The sequence below is a fragment of the Glycine max genome, chromosome 1, assembly GCF_000004515.6.
Source record: "Glycine max cultivar Williams 82 chromosome 1, Glycine_max_v4.0, whole genome shotgun sequence".
In the NCBI taxonomy this organism is placed as follows: domain Eukaryota; kingdom Viridiplantae; phylum Streptophyta; class Magnoliopsida; order Fabales; family Fabaceae; genus Glycine; species Glycine max.
The window spans coordinates 36,905,236-36,915,670 of NC_016088.4; the positions used below are offsets into that span (position 1 = coordinate 36,905,236).

A 10,435-nucleotide genomic window follows, 5' to 3' on the forward strand; every position below is an offset into this window, starting at 1 on the left:
GGGCCAGATGTCAGGACATCGTATCCGACATCTTGGATCCTGCAGCTTCAATGCTTCACTTGACTTTTATCTTGCATTGTACAGCACTTCCAGTATACTCGAGCAGGATGTCAGGACATTGTATCCGACATCGTGGATCCTTCAACTTCAATTCTTCACTAGACATTTTATCTTGCCTTGTGCATTGTGCAGCCCGATCTTATTCCTTGACATAACGTTGAACATCATGTGCAGCAACTCCAGCTTTCCTTCATTGTCTAAGTGTTCATGTTTTAACAAAATCTTAGCCAATCTTTTAAAGCTCAGTAGAGCTAAACACTAACAATTTCCTAAGCAAGAAGTTCACAGCGTGTGAAATGAATTACTCGTTGCTTGAAAGGACGTGTTGTGCCCTAGTTTGGGTCGCCCACTGTCTAAGGCAATACATGTTGAACTATACCACTTGGTTGGTGTCCAAAATGGACCCAGTCAAGTACATATTTGAAAAACCCACTCTCACCAGACAGATCGCTTGGTGGCAGGTTCTGCTGTCAAAAATCAACATTGTCTATGTCACTCAAAAGGCGATAAAGGGAAGCACCTTGGCAGATTACCTAGCTCAGCAACCCATCAATGACTACCAGCCTATGCATCTAGAATTCCCAGATGAGGACATCATGACCTTGTTCAAGGAGGAGGTAGAGGATGAAGATAGGGACAAATGGATTGTGTGGTTTGACGGTGCGTCTAACGCACTAGGCCATGGACTGGGGGCGGTTTTGGTTACCCCCAACGATCAATGTATACCCTTCACTGCTAGGTTAGGCTTTGACTGCATGAACAACATGGTTGAGTATGAGGTGTGCGCCCTTGGGATCCAAGCGGCAATTGACTTCAAGGTTAAGTTGCTCAAGGTATATGGGGACTCAGCCTTGGTAATCTACCAGTCGAGAGGAGAGTGGGAGATCAGGGATCATAAGTTGATACCCTACCAGGCCTACATCAGAAAACTGATAGAGTACTTTGATGGTGTATCCTTTCACCACATCCCTAGAGAGGAGAATCAGATGGTTGATGCCTTTGTCACTCTGGCGTCCATGTTCCAATTGACCCCGCATGGGGATTTGTCGTGCATCGAATTTAGATGTCGCGACAAGCCGGCACATTGCTGCTTGATAGAAGAGGAGCAAGATGGAAAACCTTGGTACTTCGAGATCAATCGATATATCGAAGACAACGAATACCCACTGGAGGCTTCTAACAACGACAAAAGAACGTTGCGAAGGTTGGCCGCCGACTTTTTCCTAAGTGGAAATATCTTGTACAAGAGGAACCATGATATTATTTTGCTCCGATATGTGGATGCCAAGGAGGCTGAGCAAATGCTAGTGGAAGTGCATGAGGGATCTTTTGGAACACATGCCAACGGACATGCCATGGCCCGGAAGATCCTGAGGGCAGGGTACTACTGGCTCAATATGGAAAACAATTGTTGTATCCATGTGAGGAAATGCCGCAAGTGCCAGGCCTTTGCCGATAATGTCAATGCTCCACCCGTACCCTTGAACATCTTGGCAGCGCCTTAGCCATTCTCTATGTGGGGGATAGATGTGATTGGGGCTATTAAGCCCAAAGCTTCAAATGGACATCGCTTCATTTTGGTCACCATTGACTACTTCACCAAATGGGTTGAAGCGGCTTCATATGCCAGCGTGACTAGGAGCGTGGTGGTTAGGTTCATAAAGAAAGAGATAATCTGCCAGTATGGTTTGCCTAAGAAGATTATCATCGACAATGCCACCAATCTGAACAATAAAATGATGAAGGAAATGTGTGAGGATTTCAAGATACAACACCACAACTCTATGCCTTATAGGCCCAAGATGAATGGGGCAGTTGAGGATGCTAATAAGAGCATCAAGAAAATAGTTCAGAAGATGACCATGTCATACAAGGATTGGCACGAGATGCTCCCTTTTGCGCTGCATGGTTATCGAACCTCGGTACGCACATCAACTGGGGCAACCCTGTTCTCTTTGGTACATGGGATGGAGGTTGTGCTTCCATTTGAAGTAGAGGTTCCTTCGTTGAGGATTCTAGCCGAGTCAGGGTTGGAGGAATCGGAATGGGCTCAAACTCGCTTTGATCAGTTGAATCTTATAGAAAGTAAGAGATTAGCTGCCATGAGCCATGGATGATTGTATCAAAGTCGAGTGAAGAACACTTTCGACAAGAAGGTACGCCCACACAAGTTCAACGAGGGGGATCTCATCTTGAAGAAAGTATCCCAAGCTCAGAAGGGCCACAAGGGGAAGTGTGCTCCAAATTATGAAGGGCCTTTTGTTGTGAAGAAGGCATTTTTGGGAGGTGCATTGTTGCTTGCCAGCATGGATGACGAAGAATTGCCTTCACCTGTGAATTTTGATATCGTCAAACGATATTATGCTTAGTACCTGGGGCAGCTAGAGGGTTCAATGCATGATTGTCCTCCAAGAACTCTTTGGGATCACCAAAGTCTTGAAATCCTTTGTAAACCACGATCGCAACATTAATAAATATTGGATTAATGATTTGCATATTAATCTTCCTTTGTTGTGTCTTTTACTTCTTTAGAGCACACATTCTCGATCTTGAATCCGGAGCCATTTGGCTCAAATAATAGGGTGTCGTAAGCGTTTAAGTAAAATTGTACAAAATAACACTTGTTTAATTGCTGCACTTAAACATCCAAATCATAAGCATGCATGCATTTGCATCTTGTCGTCCTGCGGATTGGAGGATGAGTAAAGAGTCATTTTGAGTGATGATCAATACCACACCAAAATTGAGACACGGGTAAGTGAAAGGTAATGAAGACATTTTGTGGTGTTGTCTCACATTTGTTGCATGATGCCATTTCTTTTGTTCAAAGCTAAAGGGCAGGTACGAGCAGGTGCTAGGCCCATGATCAATCAATCATCATCTTACGTCCGGCTCAAGGCGTTAAAGAAGCGCTCCTAGGAGGCAGCCAAGTATCTCTAATTTTGTTCCTTAAAATTCCTGCTTTTATTTATTTGCCTGTTTTCTTGAATTTTATTTTGATTTGCCCAGTTTATTTATGACCATAGGAGTTAAAAAATAATAATAATGAACATGGCAAGGAATGATTAAATTTTTGCAAAGGAGTTTTGTAAAAAAAAATAGGGGGTTAGCTCGCCTGGGCGAGCATGTCTGGCAGAAGTTTTAAAATAAGGGGGTGAAGCCATTTCTTCACCCCAAAATCTTCCCCAACCCTCAAGAACACCAAGGCTTATGGGAACACTTGAATCCAGCAGTTCCGGGTCTCCATTGTTGCGTTTTTGCTCTCCTTTATGGCATTTTTGTTCACCCCCTACAAGTAAGTGCCACTTTACTTTGATCTTTGCCTTTCCATTGTAGTATTTTAGTGCTTTGGTTGCTTGTTTTTGCAAATTTCGTGAGGCAATGTATATGTGAATCCATGTGTTGTTTGCTTGAATTAGGGGGCTGTATGGGATGGCTATAGGCCTTTGTGTGTGATATTGTGAAGTTTGGCTTGTGGAATGAATTTATGCATATATGGCTTCCATTTTGAGTGTGTGGACAGTTTAAGGTGTTAGAATAAAGTGCCAAAAACATGACTTAGGCCTAAGAATCTAGAATAAAGTGCCAAAAACATGACTTAGGCCTAAGAATCTAACTTTTTTTGTCTTGTATCAAAAAATGCATGAATTACGCGAATATGAGAGCATGTTGTGTGGTTTTTTTAGACTAGCATTTGAACTTGCTGCATCATGGTAAGTACCTTGCACCTAGGTAGCATAAAAATGCCTTTCAAAAATGTGTATACATGTGGATAGGTAGCATGAAAATGCTCTTCAAAAAATGTGTATATATATGTGGATAGGTAGCATAAAAATGCCTTTAAAAAAAATGTGTATATATATGTGGATAGGTAGCATAAAAATGCCTTTTAAAAAAATATGTATATATGTGGATATCTAGCATGAAAATGCTTTTTAAAAAAATATGTATATATGTGGATATCTAGCATGAAAATGCTCTTCAAAAAATATGTATATATGTGTGGATATATATCATAAAATGCCTTTCACAAAAATATATGTATATGCACGTATATAGACATATGTGTTTGGTGGAAAGAAGCGTGCACCATTTAAGTTGTTTGGTCTTTGTTGTGATGATTGGTATTTCATGCAAACTAACTTTACAAATGTGTCCTCACAAGAAAAGGCTCTTGTCGCAACCTACCCTTCGGCGGGAGGGCGACGCGTGACTCTCGAGTGTGTGTTCCAAGAAAGGAATACGTGCGGAGTCGCCACCAACGTTTATTTGAGGAAAACATAGGAAAAACCGGAAAAGACGTGGTCTAGGAATTTTAAGTGAAAGGTTTGGGAGTTGTATTTACGTACGGGGAAGGTATTAACACCCCACACGTCCGTCACAAAGGACGACAACCTTTAATCGAGTGTGCAAAATATGACTTCAAATTGTTTTGTTTTCCCTTTTTTACGTTTTTATGTCTTTTTATGCCTTTTTTTTATTTTTTATCTTTTTGTGGTCGACAAGGGTGTTTCCCTTGCTCCTACGTATTCCTCAATTGTGATAAGGAAATCAGACCTACGTAGTTCTTTGAAAAGGGGCAAATCAAGTGATTCTTTTTACTTGGAAGGGGGTCATTTAAGGCGTTGGACCTTAAAATGATCCATTTTACTTGGTGAGAAAGCTAAGGCGTTGGACCTCTAACCATCTCACGAGGTCGACAAAAGCGGGGCTTTTGCTCCTACGTATCCTCTATCGAAGAGGAAATCAGACCTACGTAGTTCTCGCAAAAGGCAGTAAAGTGATGTGTTGATTTTATGCTTTTGAACGATCCATGTTAACCGACAAAAGCAAAGAGGACCGTTTAAGGCGTCGGACCTTAAAACAGTTTTTTTTTTTATTTTTGCGGACAAAACTTGATTTGCGAGTCGATTTTAGCCTTAGTTTCACTTTGGTTATTAGTCAATTCATTCAAGGAAACTTCCAAAGAAAAACATCCGATTGATTTTTTTGATTATTTTATTCGAAGATATTTTGATTATTTTATTATTATTTTTCAGGATATTTTGATTATTTTATTATTATTTTGTCTTTTTTTGGTTTAACCGTGGTTACAACGTGAACGATCGGTTAGATTTTGTTTTAACAGTGATTAAACGAGATTACAAAACAAATGATCGGTTGAAATTCATTTTATTATTTATTAGGTGAGAAAACGGTTTAAATAAACAGTTAAAGCACGTTAAAAACGGAATAAAAGAAAGCTGAAAGTAAAAGAAATTAAAGTGAAAGTACGCAAAACAAGAAATGAATTGAAAGTCTCGGATTCGAAAACTTACCCGTTGAAGAACGAAGACGAACGAAGAACGGATGAAGAACGGTGAAGAACGACGAAGAACAATGAAGAATTTCCACGGAATCGCTTACGGAAGCGTTACAGAAGCACTTCGACTCGATTTTTCTTCACGAAAATGTGTTTTTTGCCCAAAATAGCATAAATGCATAGCCAAGGGGTCTTTAACATTTTGAAACAGCCCCCCCCTCCCCTATTTATAGGAAAAAAGGGAGGTGCTTGCCGCCCAGAGACTTAATCAAGAAGATTTCTAGAACGGCTGGACATGATATATGTTAGGGTTTGGTTTGGTTCAAGGATAAAAAGGGATGTCCTACATTATTTCCATGACACAAATGCAACAATGATGGTTTGGAAATTTTATGAAAAACTAGTCTTTCATGCACCTATGTGGACACTCGAGTGTCGAAAAATTTTTTTGGTCATGTGATGCTAGGGCTCATAATTCATTTTCTCTATTTTAGTCAACCCAGTGTTTCCAAAATATGTTCTTTTATCAATTTGTGCATTCATCCGAGTCTTATTTTTGGGTGTTCAGGAAAATTTTGACAGCACTCACCCTTCAGGTGTATACACATTTTTTTTCAAAAGCTGGTTATGATTAGTGAATTTTTTTCAAAGAAAAGTTGGAAGTCATCTCTTTTCAAAAGCATGTTGGTTTTTTAGCTAGACAACTTATTTTTCTTTTTTCTCTTTTCCTTTTTATCATGTGTTTATTTCTTTTTCTTGTTTGTTTTTGTTTTTTCCTTTTCATGAGGTATTTTGCTACCTAAACATGTGTATATTTTTGTGAGGTATTTTTGCTATATACATGCATATCCAAGGTATATTGCTACCTAAACATACATATATATATTTTGTGAGGTATTTTTGTTACATACATGCATATCCAAGGTATCTTTCTACCTAAACATACATATATATATTTTGGTATCTTTCTACCTAAACATACATATATATATTTTGTGAGGTATTTTTGTTACATACATGCATATCCAAGGTATATTTTTTTGTTTACATACATGCATGTCCAAGGTATCTTTCTACCTAAACATACATATATATATATTTTGTGAAGTATTTGTTTTGTTTACATACATGCATATCTAAGGTATTTTCACTACCTAAACATACATACATATATATATATATATATATATATATATATATATATATATATATATATATATATATATATATATATATATATTGTGAGGTATGACTACCTTCTGAGCTTGTGCTTGTTTTATTTAAATTCCTAGGATCATGAGCAACTAGGTGTGTCCTACTATGACTTGAGAAACAAAGGTGATCAAATAACAAGCAGAGATTTAAAAGGTACTAGGTTGCCTCCTAGTAGCGCTTCTTTAACGTCTTGAGCTGGACGCCTTATGACTTGTCGGTCACGGACCAAGTACTTTACTTTCCTTTGGCTTTGGACTTGGTCGCCTATTGGTCGGCCATGTGTCGTAGGCAACGCTCTAACCTTTTTGTGACTGAGCTGAGGTGAACTCTAGAGGTGGTGGTGGTGCATCTGTTGCCTGTTGCCGACCATCCCTAGGCTGTTGTGGTGTCTCGCCGTCTGCCTGTCTGGGGTCACAATACTTCTTGATGAAAGCTCGGTTAGCAGGAGGCCTGATGACCTTGTTGGGGATGGCGGGCACTCCATAAAACTAACAGAGGCCCGTAATCAGAGCTGGAAACCCCAGGATCCTGTTGAACTTCTTTGGGTCCACTGGGTGTCCTGCGAGCGCGATCCCTGCAAACAATAGGGGACATTAGAAATCAGTTGAGCGAAGTGCATACTTACCTATGTCATGATGGCATGATCTTGCTGGGGGGGACGGGCACCCTGTAGGTCTGATAGAGGCCCGTAATCAGAGCTGGAAACCCCAGGGCCCTGTTGGACTTCTTCGGGTCCACTAGGTGTCTTGTGGACGCGACCCCTGCAAATAGTGGATGGCATCAGAAATCAGTTAAGCCACGTGCATACTTACCTATGTCACGATGGCATGACCTTGCTGTGGGGACGGGCACCCTATAGGACTGATAGAGGCCCGTAACCAGAGCTGAAAACCCCAGGGCCCTATCGGACTTCTCCGGGTCCACTAGGTGTCTTGTGGACGCGACCCCTGCAAATAGTGGATGGCATCAGAAATCAATTAAGCCACATGCATACTTACCTATGTCGGAACGGCATAGACTAACTGATACTTCCGCAGGGGGAGATCGGTATTGCGGTCGCTAGACGAAATATTGCTAAGTAGCAACGTCATTTATATATGTGTAAGAGTGGTCATGTTGGTGCGCATGATCCACACTCGTCTCTTTGCAGCGGCACGGGTGAAATCTTGCCCCGATATGCATAGTAGTTGTGTGATAGCCTCCCTCTCTGGTTGTGCTCGCACAGTTGGTCGCCCTTCAATATCAAGGGGTGGCCCAGGAACTAATAAAAGGGAACTACTGGCCCCTTAACTGGGAGTGCAAGTCTTGGTTAAGCATTAAGGGCAGAGGACCTTAAATTCTCTTAAGGTTCGGATGTGGAGCCCACTGAAAGTAAGGACATGTAGCCCTCTAAAGTCGAGGACGTGTCACCCTTTGAAGGCAAGGGCGTCCAGCCCACTAAAGGAGAGGACGTGTAGTCCTTTGAAGGTGAGGGCGTGTAGCCCTCTGAAGGCAAGGACGTGTAGTCCTCTAAAGGTGAGGATGTGTAGTCCTCTGAAGGTGAGGGCGTGTAGCCCTCTGAAGGCAAGGGCATGTAGCCCTCTGAAGGTGAGGACGCATTGTCCTCTGAGAGGGAGGACGTGTAGTCCTCTGAAGGTGAGGACACATAGTCCTCTGAAAGTGAGGATGTGCAGTCCTCTAAAGGTGAGGGTACTAGTACCCAAGGGTCGGCCTTTATGAGAAAGCAAGAGATTGACTCATTAAGAGGGTCGGTCATTCTAAATTCTAAAGATTGGACATTAGATGTAGGAAATTTATGCAGTTAACATGAATTTTAGGGATGCAGATGCATGCAACCTTTGTCATGAAATTTGGTAAATGCGGACTTTATATGAAACAATGCAATGTAATGGAAAGTTGTACAATGTTCATGACATTCTTTCCCTATTTTGTGATTTTGATTTTTTTTTTTTTTGGAAAACACAGATTGACTATCCATTTGAAAGAGGTGATAATTCATGCAACCTTGTCCTATCTTTTGCAAATCTTTCTGGGAACTCCCTCAAAGTGTTTGTTCTGTTTGATTTAGTCACTTGACCATTTTGGAGTGACGGCAATGGAGCCGTTTGGCGTTTAATCAATCCATAGAAATTCCAAGGTTTGTCCCCCCCCCCCCACCCGTTTTTTTGTGTTTAAAAACATCGACGGGTGAGAACTTTTGATCTGCCCCTATGTTCACTTGAGGCTCATGCACGATGCCCCTTATTGCCCCAGTGTAAGGCTTTGAGGTACCAATCGTTATCTTTCGTCATGACCTTGTAGCTGGGAACCTATTGGGTGAGAACTTCTAATTTACCCCTAGGTTCGCTTGAGATTTATGCAAGGTGCCTTTCATTGCCCTAGTGTAGGGCTCTGAGGTATCCATCGTTGTTTTGTTTTCACAACCTTGTAGCAAGGAAGAATGAAAGAGGCGATCGATTCTCGCAAAAAGAATTTTTCAAGGACGAGAAATAATTTGAAGGATTTTTTCAGTTGACGGGTTAAGTCAAATGGCTCCTATTCTCTATAACTCACTTCTCTCTAAAAAAGAAAAAACTTCTTGAATGATAAGATGAGGTCACATGAATGTCTATATTTTTACTTGAAAACATAGTCAATCAAATGCTTTTTTTCTTTTTTTTCTTTTTGAACTTTTCTGCTTTACCCATTGTTTATGGCACCCCACCAACGTGCAGGACGAGTAATCTCTGATTGAACGGTCTTGGAAGTCAACACTCAGGAGCGCAGGTCACTTTGAGCAAACAAACCAATGGCTTACACTCACATTCCGGTGGAAGTTGAATAAGCCAAGATGTGTTTGTGAAAGGATGAGAGAGACAAGGATGTCAAATTTATCCATTATTTAGCATTTGTAATTGTGGTTTACAATAATGGCATAAACTTGAAAATCCTGATGAGTCATTAGAGACATCTAACAACAACTTTCAAAATTTCCCCATGTGTGGCATCTCTTGTCAATGTCAGGATTTACGCGCGATTCTCCTCAAATTTCAGCCAGATCGCATCAATTAGACCTTGCACCTTACACTTCAGGGCCCTACAATGCTCAATGGAATGCCCCGAGGCTTCTCCATGACAAGCACACGTTGCGTTCGAGTCGTATTCTCGGAGAAATGGAGGTTGATGAACCTTGGCAGGGGTTATGGCTACCATTGCATTATCGAGTGGATATGGGAGCAAGTCAGCATAGGACATCGGAATTGGGGTGAATTCTATAGGCTTTTTCGCTGCAAAATTCATTTCTTGGTTGGTGTTTTGGTTTGTGCTAAAGGTGGTGTTCGTCATTGGAAGTGTGGTAGACAGGCTTTGTGGTTGATTTAGGGATAGCCTTTGAGGATAACTGGGTGGTGGGTAAGGAGAGGGTTCGTAATTGGCTGAGTAATGACATTGTTGGGCTGGTGGGAAGTTTGGCCATGTAGGAATGGAAGTTGCAACATGGGTTTCTCCTTCATTCTCACCCTCTTCATTTGCCCCAGTTTTCTCATTCGTCCAAGCAAGATTATTAAATTTTCCTCTTTTCATACCTACTTTGATCATTTCGCTGGCGAAGACCAAATCTGTAAAACTTGAAGGTGTGTAACCCACCATTATTTTATAGTAGAACACCGCTAACGTGTCTACTATTATTGTGAAAATCTCTTTCTCTGTTATTGGGGGCGCTACTTGAGTTGCCAAGTCTCTCCATCTTTGGGCGTATTCTTTGAAAGATTCGTGCCCCCTTTTTTGCACACTTTCTGTAGTTGCATCCTATCCGGAGCCATATAAGAATTGCACTGATGTTGCCCAATGAATGCAACCATTAGGTCTTTCCAAGAATTG

The 10,435-nt window shown here is 41.1% G+C and overlaps 1 protein-coding gene across 1 annotated transcript; it reads left to right on the forward strand.

The window, feature by feature from the left end:
* Window positions 1-458: 458 nt before the first annotated feature.
* LOC100784294 (uncharacterized) lies at window positions 459-1,565 on the forward strand. Its single transcript, XM_006574069.1, has one exon. It carries the CDS (start codon window positions 459-461, stop codon window positions 1,563-1,565), a length of 1,107 nt encoding a protein of 368 aa, XP_006574132.1.
* Window positions 1,566-10,435: the final 8,870 nt, after the last annotated feature.

Bases quoted from the DNA above. Each gene is read 5' to 3' on its own strand.
- LOC100784294 (XM_006574069.1), top strand. From the start codon at position 459: ATGGACCCAGTCAAGTACATATTTGAAAAACCCACTCTCACCAGACAG.